At 40.9% G+C, this 23745-nt stretch overlaps 1 protein-coding gene across 3 annotated transcripts in view; it reads right to left on the minus strand.

Annotated features, from left to right (window-relative positions):
- The window catches only part of BLTP3B (bridge-like lipid transfer protein family member 3B), a 101697-nt gene that overhangs the window by 76378 nt on the left and 1574 nt on the right, over window positions 1–23745 (minus strand). For all 3 annotated transcript variants that reach the window (XM_049782799.1, XM_049782798.1, XM_049782800.1), the window contains exon 2: window positions 22–184. In XM_049782799.1, the coding sequence (XP_049638756.1) occupies window positions 22–184 (163 nt within the window). The remainder of the gene's footprint in view (window positions 1–21; window positions 185–23745) is intronic.

Here is a 23745-nt window from a genome sequence, read left to right on the forward strand (position 1 = left end):
CAGAAAAGTCCAAAGTCTCACCCTAATTGAAGCTTTATTACAAGAAACTTTGTTGATAGCAAGCCAGGTTGGCAAATCCAACATATTCTGGAGCACTTCTTCATCCAACTCCAAATTCTTTAGTTCACCTTCTCCTTTAAGGGTGCTGAGATTTATCTTGTCAGGAGATAAATTTTTGGTAAATCTGAAAGACATTTTACAAAGACGTTTATTTTAATGCCAGTTACTGTATCTCAGAGATTTTCTTGCAAATATACATTAAAAATATAATAGGGAGCTAGAGAGATCACACAGGAGTTAAGGCACTTGCCTTGCATGCAACTGACCCTGGTTCAATCCACAATACTGTATATGGTATCCAGAACATCCTATCAGGAATGACCACTTAGTACAGAATCCAGGATTAAAACTTAAACACAGCCAATTGTAGCCCTATCTCACAAAAGAGAGAACTAAAATATAATAGAAATGAGGATGAGAAAGATCAAATGGGGCCCGGAGAGATAGCACAGCGGCGTTTGCCTTGCAAGCAGCCGATCCAGGACCAAAGGTGGTTGGTTCGAATCCCGGTGTCCTATATGGTCCCCCGTGCCTGCCAGGAGCTATTTCTGAGCAGACAGCCAGCCAGGAGTAACCCCTGAGCACTGCCGGGTGTGACCCAAAAACAAAAAAAAAAAAACAAAAAAAAAAAAGAAAGATCAAATGACTAGAGCACATGTTTTGCATTTCAGAACAATATCCAAGTTAACCATGGGATCAAACCCAGCCTCCTGCATGCTAAGAATGTGCTTAGCTTATTTTTGTTTACTAATTACTTTAAACACCTTGATTTACAAAGTTGTTTCTGGCAATGTTCCAACGCTAATCCCACCCACCCCTCATGTAACATTCCCTCCACAATCGCCCCCAGTTTTCAACCCACTCCCAAGCCAAACAAAATAATGTACTATATATTGTTTATTATGACTAATTGGTAATGGAATTATAGAAAGCACTTCAGTAATAGAAAATTTATGAAAATTTTTCTATCTCACAATAGGGTCATTTAAATCATTGTCTGAAGATTTACTAAGATGCTTTTTTGCTAGTTGGACATTCTGTATTGGATTTGGGGGGGGACTTAAGGGGCTTCTATGCTACTTTGATTTATTATTCTACTGGGGTGTCTGTCAGTATTGAGGAAGTAAGTGCTTAGCTTATTGAGCTATATGAGGAAAAACTTAAGAGATAGGACACACCTGCCTCACTTTTGTGAGATTCGCGCACACACACACACACACACACACACACACACACACACACACAAATCAGTTTAGTCTTACCCCTTTCTGATTATATTAAAATTGGGCAGGCAGGGATGGGAAGAGGGAAACAGAGGACACTGATGACAGAAAATGTACACTGTGAAGGAATGGATACTGTAATATTGTATGACTGAAACAATCATGAACAACTAAGTGACTGTGTCTATCACAGTGATTCACTTTAAAAAATATAATAAAGTAGGGGCCGGGCGGTGGCGCTAAAGGTAAGGTGCCTGCCTTGCCTGCGCTAGCCTTGGACGGACCGCGGTTCGATCCCCTGGTGTCCCATATGGTCCCCCAAGCCAGGAGCAACTTCTGAGCACATAGCCAGGAGTAACCCCTGAGCTTCAAACGGGTGTGGCCCAAAAACCAAAAAAAAAAAAAAATATATATATATAATAAAGTATATGTATAAAAAGAACTGTGATTTACAAAGTTATTAATAGTTGAGTTTTAGCAATATAATATATATTTTCATTTGTTTTTGGTTTGGGGGCCATACCTGGCAGTGTTCAAGGGTTACTCCTGGGTCTGTACCCAGAAATTATTCTTGGCAAGCTCAGGGATGCTGATGAGATATTGGGGATTGAACCCAGCTCAGCCACTTAGAAAGCAAATGCTGTATCTGCCATGCTATAGCTCTGGCCCCAGGAACATCAATTCTACCACCAGTGTTAACTATCCTCCACCTCTGTTCCCATGTTTCATCCCCTCCAAACCTACACCTACTTTCTACCTTCCCACCCCCTATTCCCTTTGCATGTCACCATGATAGGCACATAAAGTTCAGGTGGTTGCTAAACTTAGATCTTATGTTTACAGTATTGTTGAGTCTATGCTTTGGGTATATAGCTATACCCCTTTCACACATTACCAGTATAACCGAAGCCCTGGCTCCTTTCCCCATTACTTCTATTTTTCATCTTCTTGATTCCTGGCTTGATTTCTTTCCAGACTTTTTCTCCCTAAACTCTGGGTTCAAAAGTGATCTATTAATCCCTCCTTTACTATAATACTTTTTCCTCATCTAGTTATTTTAGATGCCACTGATACATGAGATCATTAATGTTTGTCTTTCTTCTTTAACTTATTTCACTCAACATGATATTCAGATCCAAGCAGGGTTGCAGCAAAATGATTTCATCATTTCTTGCAGCTGCACTGTATATATCTAGTACATCTTCATAATCTATTCCCTAATTACTGAATACCTAGGTTGATTCTATAGCAATTATACTAAGTGCAGCAATGAATGAACTTATGTCCTTTTGAATGAGTGGGGTTTTTTTTCAATAATTTTTATTGTGACCAAAGTGAATTACAGATCTTTCACAGTAATATTTTAGGTACATAGTGACATTGAATCAGGGGAATTCCTACCACCAGTGTTGTCCTCCCTCCACCCCTTGTTCCCAGCATGCATCCCGTATCCCCTTCTTGTGCCCCCCGGGCTGCTAATGTAAGTAGTTCCCTCTGTTTCTAGCCTGTTGTAGATTGGGTATAGATTCTGTTGTTGTTGTTGTTGTTGTTGTTGTTGTTGGCTTTAGATTTGGAGTTTAAGTCTGATGATTTTTTTATTTCTATTCAATGTTCATATGACTGTTTGTTTGGTCTTGGTACCATCCATTTATTTCCCTCAATTTATGAGGCAGAACAAGATGATTCAAGTTACATGGTTCTGTTTGGGAAAAAAAATAAAAGAACAAAAAAACAAAAACAAACAACAAAAGCAAACAAACAAAAAATTGGAGGAGTCCATCTAGAGGTTATAAATATCAAATTAAAAGAGGAAGGGGCGGAGAGATAGCATGAAGGTAGGGTGTTTGCCTTGCATGCAGAAGGACAGTGGTTCGAATCCCGGCATCCCATATGGTCCCTTGAGCCTGCCAGGAGCGATTTCTGAGCATAGAGCCAGAAGTAACCCCTGAGCATAGGCGGGTGTGACCCAAAAACCGAGAGAGAGAGAGAGAGAGAGAGAGAGAGAGAGAGAGAGAGAGAGAGAGAGAGAGAGAGAGAGAGAGAGAGAGAGAGAGAGGGAGGGAGGGAGGGAGGGAGGGGGGAGAGGGGGGAGGGAGGGAGAGGGGAGGGAGGGGGAAGGAGGGGGAGGGGGAGGGAGGGGGGAGGAAAAAAGAAAAACATGACAAAAGACAAAAATATACCCCAAAAAAAGAAACAGAAAAAAAATAACACAAAGCTACAATGACAATAACAACAACAACAAAATCAAACAGGAAAAAAAAAAAAACCCGAAACCAGAGACTACAAAAAAGCACCACAGCATTAAAGAAACTACTTGTTTACTAGTTGTCTTTATTGCTGTGGTGCTTTTTTGTAGTTGCTGGTTTTTGAGGTTTTTTTTTTCCTGTTTGCTTTTTGGTTTTGGTTTTGGTTTTGGTTTTGGTTTTGGTCTTTGGGCCACACCAGGTGATGCTCAGGGGTTACTTCTGGCTATGTGCTCAGAAATCGCTCCTGGCTTGGGAGACCATATGGGATGCCGAGGGATTGAACTTAGGTCCTCGGCTAGCACGCACAGCCTTAAGCCAGGGTTCTCAAACTCAAGGCCCGCGGGTCATTTGTGGCCCTCCGTACAACATTTTGTGGCCCGCAGCTGGCCTTCAAATATCTCAGTATTCGCGATTATTCGCTTAACAAATAATCACAATAAAAATCGCATTAGTAAGAAAAAAATTGTATTAAACATTTGCATACCCCAAGCAGTTCCGTTCGGGGTATGCAAATGTTTAATGTGATTTTTTTCTTACTAATGCGATATTTTATTGTGAATATTCGGTAAGCGAATAATCGCGAATACTTTGCGCCTAGCACAGACGTCATTTCCGCTTGCATTATCAGAGGCCTAAGGGAGAGAAGGGAGAGAAGTTTATAGAAGGGAAAGAAGTTGATTACAGAATCAGATTTTGTCATACCTTCATCATGACTTCATCAAAGCCTGCAATGAAGAGAAAGATTGATGACGAGCACAGACAATTTCAGGAAAAGTGGGAGACGCAGTATTTCTTTGTTGAGCACAGGGACATCCCCACGTCTTTTTTTTTTGTTTTTGTTTTTTTTGTTTTTTTTGTTTTTGGGCCACACCTGGCATTGCTCAGGGGTTACTCCGGGCTGTCTGCTCAGAAATAGCTCCTGGCAGGCACGGGGGACCATATGGGACACCGGGATTCGAACCAACCACCTTTGGTCCTGGATCGGCTGCTTGCAAGGCAAACGCCGCTGTGCTATCTCTCCAGGCCCAACCCCACATGTCTTATTTGCTCAGAGAACAAGCAGTGCACAAGAAATACAACTTGAAACACCATTATTCAACTAAACATGATGAGGAATGTGCAAAATATCAAGGAAATGAGAGAGCCAAGCGGGTTGCCAGTCTTAAAGCATGTCTAACGAGGCAACAAGATTTCTTCAAGAAAGCAATTAAAGAGAATGTTGCATCACTCAAAGCTAGTTACATGGTTAGTGAGATGATTGCTAAGGCAGGGAAACCATTCACAGAAGGAAAGTTTGTTAAAAAAAAAAATGCATGTTACAGGCTGCAAGTATTATCTGTCCAGAAAAGAAAGGTCAGTTTAACAAAATCAGCCTTTCTGCCAACACTGTGGCAGAGCGCATTTCTGACATGTCAAGTGACATTTATCATCAACTGTGTGAGAAAGCCAAATGTTTTGATGCATACTCAGTTGCTCTTGACGAGGGCACAGATATAACAGAAACTGCGCAGCTCACAATTTATGTCCGTGGTGTTGATTGAAATTTTGAATTGACAGAGGAGCTGCTCACAATAATTCCAATGCATGGCCAGACCACCACTAAAGAGATATCTCGGCATCTATGTGATACCATTGAGAATGCAGGTTTGCCATGGAAGAGGTTTGTTGGAATAATAACCAATGGAGTGCCCTGGATGACAGGGAGGAAAAATGGACTGGTGGCACTTGTTCAAAAAAAAACTTGAAGAGGAGGGTGTAGAGAAGGCCACTGCTCTTCACTGCATTATCCATCAGCAGGCCCTTTGCAGTAAATGCCTGTGGTGTGACAATATGATGTCTGTTGTTGTGAAATGCATCAACCAAACCAGATCCAGGGGCTTAAAGCACAAGAGGTTCCGTGCTTTTTTAGAGGAAATGGAGAATATGGAGATGTGCTCTGTTTCACCGAGGTATGTTGGTTCAGCAGGGGAAGTGTCCTGAAAAGATTTTTTGAGTTGAGAGAAGAAGTGAAAGCCTTCATGGAGAAGGATGGGAATGCTGTTTCTGAGTTGAGTGATCACAAATGGCTCATGGACTTAGCTTTTCTTGTTGACATCACACATAAGCTGAACGTACTAAACAATATGTTACAAGGCCCAGGGCAGCTTATCAGTGCTGCCTATGACAACGTGAGAGCATTCTCCACAAAACTTGTGTTATGGAAACCCCAGCTCTCTCAGACAAACCTTTGCCATTTCCTAGCATGCAAGGAACTTGTGGATGCAGGCATACCATTCAGTGGTAAGAAATATGTTGATGCTATTTTTAAGCTAGAGAAGGAATTTATCACAGATTTGCAGACCTCAAAAAGCACAGAGCCACTTTCCAAATTTTTGTGGACCCCTTTTCCTTTGATGTGCAAGATGCCCCTCCTGTGCTTCAAATGGAGCTCATTGACCTGCAATGCAACTCTTGATCTCAAAGCCAAGTTCAGGGAGATTAGTGGAAAAACAGACATGCATGGGCAATTTTTGAGAGAATTGCCTCCCAGCTTCCCTGAGCTTTCCCGAATGTTCAAGCGCACCATGTGCCTTTTTGGGAGCACATATCTGCGTGAAAAGTTATTCTCCACATTGAACTTCAATAAGTCAAAGTACAGGTCTAGACTTAATGATGATCATCTTCAAGCCATACTGAGGGTCTCAACTGCTTCCTCTCTAAAGCCAAATGTGATTCAGATTTGTGAGAAGAAGCGCTGTCAAGTGTCTGGCAGCAAGGAATAGGCAAAAGATGCTATGTTCAGAAGAACTGTTCATGATCTTCACTCAATGTTCTATTCATGTTCAGAAGAAATAATTAAAACTGTTAATAATGATGTTTGAGGACTTTTTTTGTGAAATCCCTTATGCAGCCCTGCCTCACCCCGACTTTGCCTCCTGACTTTGCCTCCTATGGCCCCAAGGTAAATTGAGTTTGAGACCCCTGCCTTAAGCCCTTTGCCACCTCTCCGACCCTGGATAAGTGTTTTTTTATATTTAAAAACAGAAAGGCGGGGCTGGAGAGATAGCATGGAGGTAAAGCGTTTGCCTTTCATGGAGAAGGTCATCAGTTCGAATCCCGGCGTCCCATATGGTCCCCCGTGCCTGCCAGGAGCAATTTCTGAGCATGAAGCCAGGAGTAACCCCTGAGCACTGTCGGGTGTGACCCAAAAAACACACAAAAAAAAAAAAAAATAAAAAACAGAAAGGCTTGGTCATAAAGCAGTTCAATTCTAAGTTTATTGAGGATTGATTCTTCACACTGTTTTCTACAGAATTTAAACCAAATAAATATTAAAAATTTTTAAATAAATAATTTAGAGCAAGACTCTCTTAAAATACAATTAGATGGGCTTCAGGGGCCCAAGATATTTACAAGGTTTTTTCCCACAAATTGAAAAAAAAAATCTTTGGGGAGCAGTACTACATCAGGTAGTGCTCGGGGATTACTCCTGGCTCTGCACTCGGGGATTATTCATGGCAGGGTTAAGGTTGCAGGGGTCCTCAAACTTTTTAAATAGGGGGGCAGTTCACTGTCCCTCAGACCACTGAAGGGTCTGACTATAGTAAAAACAAAACTTATGAATGAATTATTATGCACACTGCATATATCTTATTTTGCAATGAAGAAACAAAACAGATACAAATACAGTATGTGGCCCGTGGGCCATAGTTTGAGGACCACTGGAAGGGGATATTATGAGTTGCTGAGGATCAAACCTGGGTACACTGTATACAAGGCAAGCATCCTATCTGCTATCAGTACTAACACTCAGGCCCTTAAAATAATTATTGTCTTAGGGGCCAGAGAGATAACATGGAAGTAGGGCATATGCCTTGCATGCAGAAGGATGGTGGTTTGAATCCCGGCATCCCATGTGGTCCCCTGAGCCTGCCAGGAGCGATTTCTGAGCGTAGAGCCAGGAGTAACCCCTTAGCACAGCTGGGTGTGACAAAAGAAAAATTGTCTTAGCTAATTTCAAGAGATTCAAGTGGGCTGAAAAAGATTCTAAAGATAAACTAAAGCTGACAAGAGAACTCTGGGATCAATTCAAGAGAAACAGCAAAGGAGGCCAGAGTGATAGCACAGCAGTAGGACATGTGCCTTGCATGTGCCAACCCAGGACAGACCCCAGTTTGATTCCCGGCATCCCATATGGTCCCCCCGAGACTGCCATGAGGAATTTCTGAGCACAGAACCAGGAATAACTTGAGTGCCGCCAGGTGCAAAACTGAGGGGGGGGGGGAGAGAGAGAGAGAGAGAGAGACAACATAACAACATAATAATATCAGTGTCACATAGGACTAGGAAAACAACTCTTAAGTAGAAGCAACAGTCAAAAATATAATTGCTGAGAAGTTCCCAGAACTGAAAATTGCACATATCTATATCCCAGAAGCCCAAAGGGTACCAGCTAAAAGAGATCCAAATGGAAATACTCCAAGAGACATCCTAATCAGAATGATGAAAACCATAGAGATAGAATACTGAAAACAGCAAGATTTAAAAGGAAATCACATACAAAGGAGCACCCTTAAAATTTGCAGATTTTCCAAAGGAAACCACAAGATAAAAAGAGATAACCAAATCAGTTATCTTTATGTAAGCAAGTACAATAGGCCTCTAGTTAAATGTTATTCCAACCTCTGTTCCTAGAGAAGAAAAGTGTTTTAAGAGTATATTAGAGCCATGAGAGGATGTTCTTGAAGAGACTTTTCCCAAATCTGACAAGCTGCCAAATCCTGCAGCTAAAAACATTGTTATTAATTTGTAGCTAATTACATCTTTTCACAGTCCACAGACCACCAAACAGCTATGAAGATCCCGCTAATCAAATACCAGAGATGAGGAATTTCTAGGGGGCCAGAGAAATAGAACTGGGGTTAAGGTGCTTGCCTTGCTTAAGGTTGAAGCTGGCCATCACTACCAAAGCATATTCCCAGGTGCAGCCCCTACACAATCCAAGCTCTTTCAGGAATAATGCCTGAATAGGCAGGAGTAAATTCTGAGCACAGTCAGGTGTAGCTCAGATTCTTCCCCACCCACACAGACATTAAAAGTTTTCCTGCCGGGGCTGGAGCGGTGACGCAGAGCGGTAAGGCCAGCGCTAGCCTAGGACGGACCAGGGTTCGATCCCAGGCGTCCCATATGGTCCCCCTACGCCAGAAGTGATTTTCTGAGCGCATAGCCAGGACTAGCCCCTATGCGTCAACGAGTGTGCCCTCCCCCGCAAAAAAAAGTTTTCCTGCCAATAGGAAATAGAACTAAGATTAAAAAAGAAACATGGGGGGGGGGGGAGTGAGAGCACAGCCGCGGGGCGTTTGCCTTGCAAGCAGTCAATCCAGGATAGACAGTGGTTCGAATCCTGGTATCCCATATGGTCCTCGAGCCTGCCAGGAGCGATTTCTGAGCGCAAAGTCAGAAGTAACTTACCCTGAGCACCACCAGGTCTGACCTCCCCACAAAAACAAAACAAAACAAAACATTGGGATTGAAGCAGATAGGGCACTTGCCTTGCATGTGGAAAGTCCACGTTTGGATCACTGGCTTTTCTAAATAAATTCTCCTTTATCTAACACCATTTTTCCAGCCCAGTTGTAAATCTGGTACCCTCCTCTCAGGCCTGTTTCTTGTCTTATACTATGTCCCACTTTCATTTTGATACAAAAAAAAAAAAAAATGTTTTTTCATTAGTAAAACTAGTTCAACAAAGTAACTTTATATTACATTCTAATACAATCACATATCAGACCAGAAGTCTATATAGCTTTACTGTAGTCTAGTATTGTCTATTTTCTTTTTTTTTTTTTTCCTTTTTCTTTGGTGGGGGAATCTAAGACAGCACTCAGAGAGATCAGGTATCACTCCTGTCAACACATGGTCCAACTGTGAGACCACCTGGTTCCATACAAAGCCTGGGCAATTTAGAAGGATGAGACTTCATTCACAAGATCAACAAAAACAAAAATAAATGGGACTACATCAAATTTTAGAAGTTTTCCTGCCAATAGAAACTAGAACTAAAATAAAAAAAAAAATACTAGGATTGAAGGAGGTAAGCAATTTGCCTTGCATGTAGAAAGTCCAGGTTTTATTCCTGGCACCCTATAATGGCCCGAATCTGCCAGATATGATCCCTGAGTACAGAGGCAGGAGTTAAATCCTGAGCACCATTAGGTGTGACCCATAAGCAAAAAAGAAAACACTGTACTGAATAGGAGAGAATGTTCTCATGCTAGCCATCAAAGGGCTAATATCCAACAAGATAGATAGATGATAGATAGATAGATAGATAGATAGATAGATAGATAGATAGATAGACAGACAGACAGACAGACAGACAGACAGACAGACAGACAGACAGACAGACAGACAGACAAACTGCATAGCTTGACAATAAAGTCAACAATCTCATCAAAAAACATGTAAGAATCACTCTGGCACCAACTTGAGCCCAGGGTGGTTCATATGACAGCTTGATGATGAAGAAACAGCAACAATCCATGGGGCCGGCGTAGTGGCGCTAGAGGTAAGGTGCCTGCCTTGCCTGCGCTAGCCTAGGATGGACCGCGGTTCGATCTCCCGGTGTCCCATATGGTCCCCCAAGCCAGGAGCGACTTCTGAGCGCATAGCCAGGAGTGACCAAAAAAAAAAAAAAAAACAAAGAAAGAAAGAAATAGCAACAATCTTGATCTAAGGGAGGTTGTCCTACCTCATCACCTAACAATGAGATAAAATAAGAAGACCCTCTGTCCTAGGATCTGTGCAAAAAACAAGATCACTAATTACAGAAGACTGACTATGAGAACTGTGACTGAGCAGAACGTTTTTTTTTTTTTTTTGGTTCTGTTTCGTTTGGGTATTTTTTTAATTAATATCTTTATTTAAACACCTTGATTACAAACGTGATTCTGGTTGGGTTTCAGTCATATAAGAGGACAACCCCCATCATCAGTGCAACATTCCCACCACAATGTCCCAAATATCCCTCCTCCCCAGCCCACCCCCGCCTATACTCTAGACAGGCTTTCTATTTCTCTCATACATTCTCATTGTTAGGATAGTTTGCAACATAGTTATTTCTTTTTTTCTTTTTCTTTTTTTTTTGGGGGGGGGGAGTTTTGGGCCACACCCAGCGTTGCTCAGGGGTTACTCCTGGCTGTCTGCTCAGAAATAGCTCCTGGCAGGCACAGGGGACCATATGGGACACTGGGATTCGAACCAACCACCTTAGGTCCTGGATCGGCTGCTTGCAAGGCAAACGCCGCTGTGCTATCTCTCCGGGCCTGCAATGTAGTTATTTCTCTAACTAAACTCATCACTCTTTGTGGTGAGGTTCATGAAGTGGGCTGTAACTTTCAGCCCTCCTCTCTTTTGTCTCTGAAAATTATTGCAAGAATATCTTTCATTTTTCTTAAAATCCATAGATGAGTGAGACCATTCTGCATCTTTCTCTCTCCCTCTAACTTATTTCATTCAGCATAATAGATTCCATGTACATCCATGTATAGGAAAATTTCATGACTTTTAAAGCCTCAACTTCTGATGGCTGCATAATATTCCATTGTGTATATGTACCACAGTTTCTTTAGCCATTCATCTGTTGAAGGGCATCTTGGTTGTTTCCAGAGTCTGGCTATGGTAAATAGTGCTGCAATGAATATAGGTGTGAGGAAGGGATTTTTGTATTGTATTTTTGTGTTCTTGTTGTTTGGGGTTTTTTTTAGGTTAAACCAGGCAGTGCTCAGAAATCATTCCTGGCAGGCTCGGGGACCATATGGGATGCCAGGAATCAAACTGGGGTCCGTCATGGGTTGGTCGAGTGCAAGGCAAACAGCCTACCACTGTGCTATAGCTCTGGCCCCAGAGAACTTTTCCTGGAATTAGAATGAAAGACTATCCTAGGCTTTGTTCTACGATCTGTGCAAAAACCAAGTCCTCTAATTACAGAGGACTGACTATGACAGCCACAACTGAGTGGAACATTTCCTGGCACTATAAAGAAAGACCTTGGGGTTTGACAACTAACATGTCTAGAGCCTATAGTCATTCTCATGACAGTATGCTTCAAGGGTAGAGGCACCCAATATCTCAGAGGCTAAGGGAATTCCTTGTCTAATTTCCCTAATATTTACTGCAACTATGCCAAAAAAAAAAAAAAAAAACCCAAAACACTTGAATTCTTGCCGCATCTGATCCCCATTTTTTAAATTTATTTATTTTTCTTCTTTTTCTTTTTCCTTCTTTTAATGTTAGTTATATTTATAGCTTCTAGACATGGGCTCCCAGCCACTCATTTTTTTAATAGAACCCTAGAACATGAATCATCTTGTTCTGCCTCACATTGCTATGTCTTCCTACAAATTGGGGGGGGGGGGGGGAAAAAAAGAGGATGGGACCCAGGGACCATGGAGTTTCATGAGCATTGAGTGGAATGTTCAGCCCTAAAAAGTGGTCAGACCTAAATACCCAAACCAAAGTCAATGACAATAGAATCAAGAGACTCAATCTACAACAAGCTATACACAAAAGGGAGCTATTACACTAGCAGTCCAGGGGGCTAAGGGTGAAGGTATGGGAAGCATGCTGGGAACTATGGTGGAGGGAGGTCAACATTGGTAGTGGGTATGGCCCTAATTCACTGTCACTGTGTACCTGAAATACAACTGTGAAAATACAACTGTGAAAGACTTGGGTTTTTTTTATATCTTTATTTAAATACCGTGATTACAAACATGACTGTAGTTGGGTTTTAGTCACAAAAAGAACAACCCCCTTCACCAGTGCAACATTCCCATCACCAATGCCCTTCATTGTCCTTCTCCCCCATTCCTCCATCTGTATTCAAGACAGGCGTTCTACTTCTCTCACACAAAACACATAGCAAAACAAAACAACAACATTAAAGGAAATAATATTTAGGTCATATTACCTACATTACCATAATTGCTAAATCTATGATCATCAAACTTATCAATGGTTCATTACACAGCACTTGTGCCTAATGTAATTATCAATTTACTAGATTTACAGACTACATATGGATAAATTCAAGCATTAAACATGTATGAACTTCTAGATTATTTGTTGAGCCTAAGTTTAAAAAATGACCATTATTTCTATAAAACTAGTTTTATATGTGATTTCTTTGACAATGAACTTAATAAAAATAGAATAGGTGAAGAGGAAGGGGACATTCTTCAAAAATGAATTTTGTGAGTCAGAGAGGTAGTAGAGGGTTAAGGGGCTTGTGCTGCATACAGTTGACCCCAGTTCAATCCTTAGCAATGCATGTGGTCCCTGAGGACCACTGGAAGCAGAGCCCTGAGCAGCCCCTAAGAACTCTGATAGATGACTCAAATCTCCCACACACACTATTCATCCTGACAATTATTCCAAGTTCTTGACAGAGCGGCCAGACCAACAGTATAGCAGGTAGGGTCCTTGCCTTGCCTCAAGCATGGTCGACTCAGGTTTGATCCCTGGTACCACATATGGTCCCCTGACCCAAGAGTGATCCCTGCGCTCAGACACAAGAGTAAGCCCTGAGCACTACAGGTGTGGCCTAGGGAAAACAAACAAACAAACAAACAAAAAAGCTTCTTTGACAGATCATAATTAACATTCATTAAGTAGACAAACTTAATTAATCAAAAATCAACACTGTGGTATTACCCATTAAAAAGTTAGTCAAGGGTCTGTAAGATAGTACAGTGGATAAGATACCCTTGCACAAGTTCAACCCCCAGCACCACATATGGTCCCCTGAGTACTTCCAGGAGTATTCCCAGTGTAGAGCCAGGATAAAGCTCTAAGCATTGTCAGATGTAACTCCAAAGCAAAATAAAAACAAAAAAGTAGATTGTGTATCTTAAATAAAACTACAAAAGAGTAGAAGGACCAGAACAATATAGTACCCTGCAAACAGTCAACCTGGGTTCAATCCCCAGTGCCACATATGGTCATCATATGGTTATCAGGAATGACCCCTGAGCACAGAGTTTAGCCCTCAGAACCATTGAGTGTGGTATAAAAACAAAAATATTAAAAATTTAAAAAGAGGGATGGAGAGATAGCATGGAGATAGGATGTTTGCCTTGCATGCAGAAGGACACTGGTTCAAATCCTGGTGTCCCAGATGGTTCACCAAGTCTGCCAGGAGTGATTTCTGAGTGTAGAGCCAGGAGTAACCCCAGAGCACTGCCGGGTGTGACCAAATAAACAAAAAACAAAACAAAACAAATTTTAAAAAGAGTAGATCAAATGCTAATTACAACTCCCAAATGGCTGACTATAAGTTAGAAAATGCCCTAACAACATTAAAAGTTAGACATCACTTAAATGTATTGTAAAATCATGTATGTTTTAAAGGAGCAACTTTATAAGCAGTTGAAGTCTGAAGAAAAAAAAATCAGTAATTAAATAATAGAAAATATTGTCAAAGTATCTTTGAGTCAACTATAATAGCAAGGGGTATAATAAGTACTTGCATTTATAGTAATAAAAAAATCTAAACGATGGGATATAGAAAAATTACCTGAGGGAGAGAATTCAGACAAAAGTTCCCTATTCCTGGAGAAAGCAAGCAGGCAGTTGCCAGGGTTTCTCAGAGTCCTCTGGTACTCACTTAGGTGATTATGAGATTCACAGCACACCAATCTCCACCACAGCCAGCAGGGATCGCTGTAGGGAATGGGTACACGGGGGACACAGAAAGGAGCAAGTGTAAAGGGAAAGAAGAGGAAAGGAATGAATGATATGATAAAAGATTTAGCTGGTGGGCCGGGCGGTGGCGCTAAAGGTAAGGTGCCTGCCTTGCCTGCGCTAGCCTTGGACGGACCGCGGTTCGATCCCCCGGTGTCCCATATGGTCCCCCAAGCCAGGAGCAACTTCTGAGCGCATAGCCAGGAGTAACCCCTGAGCGTTACCGGGTGTGGCCCAAAAACCAAAAAAAAAAAAAAAAAAAAAAAAAAAAAAAAAAAAAAAAAAAGATTTAGCTGGGATGTACTTCAAAGAATACAGTTGTATTTCACACTAGACCAAGTAAAAGGCAAATCTGATGATAAATTAACCTCTTGTGATTTTTCTTCACTCTAACACTAGTTACTATTTAAATTTTATACTAAATTATTAATAAAAATGAGATGACTATGTTGTGCAAATATTAATATAATGACTGAACTGCATACTTAATGTTAAGTAAAACCAATTAGGAAACAAATTCCAAAAGACAAGCAAACTGCAAATACAAAATATCAAATTAGGGGGCCCAAGCAATAGCATGGTGGGTAGAGCCTTTTGCCTTGCACAAAGCCGATCCAAGTTCAATTCCCAGCATTCCATATGGTCCCTTGAGCCTGCCAAAAGTAATTTCTGACACAAAGTCAGGAATAATGCCTAAGCACCACCAGGTGTGGCCCCCCAAAAAAACAAGTCAAATTAGTTTAACCAATAAATGCTCCATTAAAGCTATAATACTTGGTTACAGTTTAGTGGTAAAGTGTATAACTTGCATGCATAGAAACTGAGTGTGGTCCCTGGCAATTGGTGGGCCACAGGTTACAAGAATAGATACAGTCATGTCATATATATGTAAACATATTTTAATAGTCATATCTATAAAGTAAGAAGGAGGGGCAGATAGAAAACAAAATAATAAAAGGTTTTAAGGCCGGAGGCAAAGCACAGCGGTAGGGTGTTTGCCTTGCACGTAGCTAATCTAGAACAGATGGTGGTTCAGGTGGTTCGAATCCCAGCATCCCCTATGATCAGTCCCCCATGCTTGCTAGGAGCAATTTCTGGGCGCAGAGCCAGGAGCAACCCCTGAGTGTGGCAGGGTTTGGCCCCAAAACTAATAATAATAATAAAAAGTTTTAAATATAAACTGTTGTGATAAAAAAAAGGTTTGTTTTTGGTTTGGTGGTTGTTGGTTATTTTTTAGAAAGAAAGGGAACTTCCCGTGGTACTTGGGGACAATATGGTACCAGGGGTGGAACTTAGAAATCCCACATGCTTAGTCTACTGAATTACCTCTCTAGCCCCATTTTTTATTGGAGGGAGGAATGTTTTTTAAATAAGTCAACTTTAAAAATCTGCCAAATATGTATTCAGAGCAGGAATAGTGGGGTGTAGTTCTGCAATAGAGCGTAGATTTTGCATGTGTGAGGTCCTGATTTCAAGGGGAGAGGGTAACTGAATGTATTCCCATGGGGAAAATGGGATGGGGGGAGAGTCCACCAAAACTGGTGGCATGACTGATGTAGTGCTAACTCTAACATAACAACTTCAATACCACTGGTAAACTATATGATGCGTGTGAACCCAGAGAGATAGCACAGCAGTGTTTGCCTTGCAAGCAGCTGATCCAGGACCTAAGGTGGTTGGTTCGAATCCCGGTGTCCCATATGGTCCCCCAGGCCTGCCAGGAGCTATTTCTGAGCAGACAGCCAGGAGTAACCCCTGAGCACCACCAGGTGTGGCCCAAAAACTATATGATGCGTCAGTTAAAAAAAAAATTAAGGGTCAGAAACATAGTACAACAGGAAAATCCTTGCCCTGTATGCAGCCATACAGGTTTGATTCTTGGGAAATACCTAAGAACTACCAGAAGAACAGAGCTAGCAGTAAGCCCTAAGTACAGAAACAAATGTGTCCTAAAAACAAAAGGAAAAAATTAGGAAAAAAAAAACATAACGGTAGGATTAGGGATATAGTTCAATGATCTCGATAGCATGCTTTGTATGCCAGAGATCCAAATCTGGTCCCTAGCACCACAGTTTCCCAATTAATAAAGAGAATGATCCAAGTAGTATATGGGCATTAATAGGTGTGGTCAAAAATAAAAGGTTTATCATTTAGTTATGGAGGCCAATTTTTTTTAATATAGTGCAGTTAAAATTGTATTGCAGAAGTCAATTTAATAACTACAACACAGATTTACATTTGTTGGGGTTTCCTTTGGGAGACCCACACCTATTAGTGCTAAGGGGCTAATCCTGGCTAGGTTCTCAGGGGTCACTAATGGCAGTGTTCAAGATACTTTTTTGGCATGAGGGATCAAACTTAGACATCTTACCAGCCAATCCAGCTTTGGATCTTGGATAACCCGTAATACCAAGCACCTCCAGGAGTAATTTCTGAGTGTAGAGTCAGTAGTAACCCCTGAGCACTGCTAGATGTGACCCCAAATCAATAATAATAATAATAATAATAATAATAATAATATAATAATAATAATAATAATAATAAATTAAAATTTCAAAAAAAACTAGGTCTCTACATTCCAAAGGCATGCACTCCAGATCCCTCTCCAGCTCAGATCTGCCAAAATTTTTAATCACTTATTTTTGTTTGTTATTGGATTTTTCATTTGTTTGATTTTGTTTTGAGTTCACTCGGCTCTGTGCTCAGGAATTACTTCTGGCTCGGCAGAATGAACCATATGTAATGCTAGAAAACAAACCCAGATTGGCTACTTGAAGTGCTAGTATACTATCCCTCTGGCCCCATAAAAAATCACTAAATTTTCTAGTATTACTAGTGTATCTCTAAACATTCTTTACTTTTCCCCCACCAGGAATGGGAAGCGTTGGGTTTTTTGTTTTTTGTTTTCTTGGTTTGTTTGTTTTGGGCAACATCTAGTGCTCAAGGCATACTCCTGGCAATGCTCAGGGAACCACATTTGATGCCAGGAAAAGCACCTTACTATCTACATTCTTTATCTCTCCAGCCCTAATACTTACTTATTCTTTAAGTGAAGCAAAATAGTTTTTATTTAAAGGAATTTGATAGAGAACTGTGAGACAAGAGGAATACATATTCAAGAGAGAAAACAAGTTTCTCCAAAGAAGAAAAAAAGCTTAAACATTTCTTATTTTTGTTTTGTTTCAGGGCTACCTCTGCCAATGCTCAGAAGCTACTCCTGGCTCTGCACTCAAGAATAAATTCCCAGCAGTGTTTGGAGGATCATATGGGATGTTGGGGATCAAACTTGGGTTGGTCATGTGTAAGGCAAGCGCCTTACACTGCTGCACTAGCTCTCCAACCCCAACATTTAATTCTTAATACTAAAATCATACTTTAGAAGTTTACTAACAGACAATAAAACCAGTGTTCTTTTCCCTATAAAGCCAGCTGTACAATAGCTCCCAACAGAAGCCTCCTTGGGTATGTCTGCAGTGTGCATGACAAGGCTGCTTGAAGGGGACCCTGGACACTATCCTTGGTGGTGAACACATACACAGCTGCCTTCTCATGCTGTCCCCAGATTTAGGCTCAGACAGGTATCCACATGCCTTTGGAAAATCCCAGAATCCACGTGGACCACATCCATCCACGACAAGCTGAAGATCATATAAATAATGCCCTGAGGCAGGCCACATTCAAGTTCCCTGGCATTAAGACCCACATATTCTGAAGTGGAACTTATTCATACTCAATGAGGTGGGGAACAGTAGTTGAAAAGTAGCTCATCCCAGGTAACTGTAAGGTCAATGACATCCCTAGTTATGAGCCCAGATTCCTGAGGGCCTCAAAGCTTTCCCCAATTATAATGCTCCTCCTCAACTGCAGCCCTAACAACATTGCTTCCTATCAAAAAAAAAAAAAAGAAGAAACCAAAACTTGCTGCTATGCTAACAATGGCATAAAGAAGCCAGGATCCTGAGGCTGGACTATGGCACTATTTTACAGGGTAAGTCCCAGATTCAATTCCAGTATTACCCAGAAGAAAAAAAAATAAAAACAGGCATCCAATAAGCCTTCTCATTTGTTTTTGTTTGGAGGTCACACCTGGAGGATCCCAGTTCTGATAGATTTCAGGAGACCAGGGACAGAACCTGGACATATACTCAACTCTGAGCCATATCCCCAATCCTTCAGAAAGCCCTCTCTTAAAGTTATGTCTGGATATCAAAAAAAATAAATAAATAAAATACCATATACATATGACTAAAATTAAGTCTTGAGAAATAGACTAAATAGTAACAAACCAAACAATAGCAATATAATTTTTGAACAATACAATAAATTACTTAAGTATGAATCACATTTGCTTCAGCCCTCATTTTGAAACTTGCTTTTGGTATGGTAATTGATAATTTCACTCATAGAAATAGTTCTTTTACACTGGTACCAAGTCATTTCATTAGTAATTTAGATTCAATCTGAGCCTTAATCATCAACAGACTTTATAACAGCATTTAATAGTAATATTACTTATCATTTAATATCATTTTAATGTAATATGTAGAATCTAAAACTAAATGAGAGCAACTTCTCTAGAAATTATTTAGACTAGAAAAAGCAGTATTGGGGCAGAGTGTAATACTGCCCAAAAATTATGCAAGTGAAAAAGGAGTGGAAATATATTTCCTCGAGTTTAAAGAACCGTTGAGTCAAAATCTTTTAAAAGATACCGGAAGAAGACAATTAAACACCAAATAAAAGTAGTAATGGAAATATTAGAAACTAAAACAAAGGAAAACATTAGGTAGGAACAACCAAACAAAAGCCTACACAAGAAATACAGACTAACCAAACTCAAGTGTCCTGGTCGATGACAATCTCTCTTTACTAGGATCAGATCATTAAAAAGAAGACACAAATCTCACCTCATTTGTGAACAGGGATCTCCTCTGTTTGTTTAGTTTTAGTTTAGGAGCCACACTTGAGATGATAGAAGTTCTAACCTGGCTCTTAGCTCAGATCTCCCCCAGTTACTGAGGAGTTGGGGAGGTCCAAGTGGATGAACCACATGCAATAGGAAAAACTAAGGCAGAGTCAGCCAGGTACAAGACAAGCATCTTAACCCCTGTCCAGTACTCCAATTATTTCTCAATTCCAAAATGGTAACATCACAATATACAAAAGACCAAAATTCAAAATTTCAATATCTCTTTCTTTTTGTTTGTTTGGTTTGGTTTTTTGGGCCACACCTGGTGACGCTCAGGGGTTACTCCTGGATTGGGGGACCATATGGGACACTGGTGGATCAAACCTTGGTCCATCCTAAGCTAGCACTGGCAAGGCAGATGCCTTACCACTCTGCGCCACCACTCTGGCCCCTCTTCTCAAGTTTTTTAATCAATCTCCTAACATTAACTTTTACAAGAATCAATATCTGGATTTATTTGGAAAGTAATGTTAAAGTATATAATAGGGCATCTGCTTAATTTTAAGTCCTTATACATAGTACATTTAATAAGTATCCCTCAAAAACCCTGAAACTCAACTTATAACTTACTTTTGGCTAAACACTGTATAATTAGAAAAATAACTATACAATAAATACTTATATACAAGTATATAATTAATACCATACTAGTATAAAGTAGGTCACAAACACAGGCATCTCAATTTGGGTATCTGCTGGGCATTCATATCAATGTAACCCAAACCCCAATCCTACCTCTTCTTGGATAAACCCACTCCTCCAGCAGTTTTCTCCAACTCACCAGCAACTCTATCCTATCAACTGTTTATGTGAAAAAATGTTCAAGTCATTCCAGACTGCTCTTTTACTTCAGTACATATCTTTTCTTTTTTCCTTTTTATTTTGGTTTTTGGGCCATACCCAGTGGTGCTCAGGGGTTACTCCTGGTTGTGCACTCAGGAATTGCTCCTGGCAGGCTCAGGGAACCATATGGGATGCCAGGATCAAACCTGGATCCGTCCTGGGTCAGCTGCGTGCAAGGCAAACGCCCTACTGCCATGCTCTGGCCCCGCAGTCCTTATCTTATCTGCTAGTAAATACTTTATATTTCAACTCTACTGCATGCATTTTGGTTCAAACATTACTTTAACTGGGCTCCTGCATCTACCCTTATTTTACTATTTTCATTATCATCATCACCATCATCATCATCATTTGGGAGAGAGTTCAAGCCAGAGGTACTCAATGAATCAAACAGTACTCCTCTCCCCCCTTTTCACTCTCTCTCCTCTTCTCTCTGCTCCCCACAACTTCCCCTTCTTTCCCTCCCTCTTTCCCTCCCCTCCTTCTAAACTTCATTATGTCACTTTCAGGAAAAACCTAAAAATAAATCCTTCCAGTTCTCTCCTTTGTTTTCCTCAAATGCTTTTCTAACTAGATCAAATTTCCAGTTCTTTAGTAATTCTTTTCTTTACTATTTAGTCCTAAAATCAATCCTGGAAGTATTCAACCCTTCCTAATCTGTTTAAATATTCCAAATATTCAAGGCCAGGAAGGTGGCGCTAGAGGTAAGGTGTGTGATGTTTTTATCATTTTATCATTTAAAAATAAAATGATAAAGTCTTTAAAATAGAAATAGTAAGCATAGGACGGACAGTGGTTCGATCCCCCGGTGTCCCATATGGTCCCCCCAAGCCAGGGGCGATTTCTGAGCATATAGCCAGGAGTAACCCCTGAGCGTCAAACGGGTGTGGCCCAAAAACCCAAAAAAAAAAAAAAAATTCCAAATATTCAGCAATCTTCTATACAAGCCACTTTCCCTCCCTTTCACTTTGTTGCTGCCCTTGAGGGAAAATGTCCTGTGAGACTTTCATGCAAATTCCCTTACCTAGATGTTGGCCTAAAACCGGTTAACTTCCCAAATCTGATTGGTTTGGGAAGTTACTTAAATAACTAAATAAATAATAACTAAATAAATAACTTCCATAAATTCTAAGTGATACTGATAGCTTGTAATACTGACAATCAATCTTGATTGATTGATTGGTTTTTGGGCCACACCCAATGGCACTCGGGTTACTCCTGGCCCTGCACTTGAAAATCACCCCTGACAAGATGGGGGCCCATATAGTATGCTGGGAGTCAAACCGTGTCCCTCCAGGGTCAGCTGTGTGCAAGGCAAAGGCACTACCACTGTGCTATCTCTCCAGTCCCACAAGAAAACTTTTTAAAAAATTAAAAAAGAAAATTTTTTTTGGTTTTTCGGGCCACACCCATTTGATGCTCAGGGTGTGATTTACTGTGGAGTGACACATAGCAGGTCAGGTTTCCTCATACCTTTGTGGAGTCTTTTTATAGTTTGATACTCCTGGCTAAGCGCTCAGAAATTGCCCCTGGCTTGGGGGGACCATATGGGACACCGGGGATCGAACCCCGGTCCTTCCTTGTCTAGCACTTGCAAGGCAGACACCTTACCTCTAGCGCCACCTTGCCGGCCCCTTAAAATCTTTTTTAAGAAAACTTTTTAAATAAAAGCTGCAACAAAGGGCCAGAGGGATGACAACAGTTACCTTGTACACATGACCTCGGTTTGTATATGGTGATGCATATAGGTCGTTCCCCCTTCCTTCCCTCAGCACCTCCAGGACTGATCCCTTAGCATGACTGGTTGTGCTCCTCCTACACCTCTCCTCCTAACCCTCTCATAAGCTATATACTTAATATAAGAAAAGGCTGGAGCTAGGTAAATCTCTGTCACTCTGTATATGCATGTGCTAGCCTAGGACAGACCACGGTTCGATCCCCCGGTGTCCCATATGGTCCCCCAAGCCAGGTGTGGCCCAAAAACCAAAAAAAAAAAAAAAAAAAAAAGAACCACAAAAAAAATTATTTAAAAAAAATAGGGGGCAGAGATATAGCATGGAGGTAGGTGTTTGTCTTGCATGCAGAAGGACAGTGGTTCGAAACCCAGCATCCCATATGGTCCCCCGAGTCTACCAGAAGCAATTTCTGAGCGTAGAGCCAGGAATAAACCCTGAGTACTGCCGGGTGTGACCCAAAAAAACAAATAAAATAATAAAATAAAATAAAATAGTAATCTTTGTGACAGAAAGCAAATAGCAATTAAGGTGCTTGCTTTGATCATAGAGTTCAATACTCAGCATCCCATGTGGCTCCCTGAAAACTACAAGGAGTGATATCTGAGTGCAGAGCCTGAGTATCATGGGGGTAGCTCCCCTACCCAAAAATAGCATTCTAAAGATATAGTTCAGTGGTAACCTTACATGTTTTGAGGCTCTGGGTTTGAAAAAGAAAAATAGCAATGTGAGTGAGTCAGTTGATGACTATTATCCATTCAAAAAATAGGTGTTAAGTCTCTACATTGGAGACAAGTCTCTACATTGGAGACTGTGCTCTTGGAATTTACATTTAATTACATTACATTTAATGTCATATACTATGACAGTTAAGGACAGTCCAACAGGGAAAGTGTTATCAAGTAAGAATATATTTGAGGGGCCAGAAAGATAGGATAGCAGGTAAAGCATTGCAAGCAACTGACTCATGTTCAATCCCCAGCATCCCATATGGTCCCCTCATCACTGCTAAAAATTATTCCTGAGTATAGAGCCAGGAGTAATTTCTGAGCATCACTGAGTATGACCAAAAAGAAAAATCTTTGAGAAGGGCTGGATAAGTGGGTAAGTTATTTGATTTATGATGCCCATGCAACCCCTCGCACCCTTGTCAGGAGTGATGCCTGAACACAGTGACAGGAGTAAGGGTTGAGCGCGCGCGCGCACACACACACACAACTTCTGAAAAGATGCTATGAGTAATGGAATCACATGCACTAGCCATACAAAATGCCTGTGTTAAGTATTTTCTGTAAAACTGTACTTCAGAATATTAGACTACTACAGTGACATCCTTATCACTGAGTAATGTGTAAAATTAAGCTTATCTTAGATAATTTCTAAAGTTTGTCCCTATTTAAATAACTAGAAATGATCACACAACACTCACCTCCTTTTGCCTTTTTTTTTTTTTTTAGTCACACTAGCAGCACTCAGGGGCTCCAGGGGCTCTGCATTCAGAAATCGCCCCTGGCAGGCTCAGGAGACCATATGGGATGCTGGGAATCACTGTCTGTCTGGATCTGCCACTTTTTTGGCCACATCCAGTGACGCTAGGGGTTACTCCTGGCTATGCGCTCAGAAATCACTCCTGGTTTCGGGACCATATGGGCCATCTGGGATCAAACCTTGGTCTGTCCTAGGTGTGTGCAAGGCAAATGCCCTACCGCTTGTGCCACCACTCTGATCCCCCACCTATTATTCTTTAGATTTATGAATAACTATTTTTCTTAGAAGACAGCAAAAAGTTATAGCAATATATTAATATCAGAATATAAATCTGGGAGATGACAAGATAGTTCCAAGAGCTGGAGCTGATGCTTTGCATTCAGGAGGTTTAAGATGGGTCCCAGCACCACAAGCTCCCTGAGCACTGCTGGGAGAGATGCCCAAGACAAGAAGCACAAAGT

Source organism: Suncus etruscus, chromosome 11, assembly GCF_024139225.1.
Source record: "Suncus etruscus isolate mSunEtr1 chromosome 11, mSunEtr1.pri.cur, whole genome shotgun sequence".
Classification (NCBI taxonomy): Eukaryota; Metazoa; Chordata; class Mammalia; order Eulipotyphla; family Soricidae; genus Suncus; species Suncus etruscus.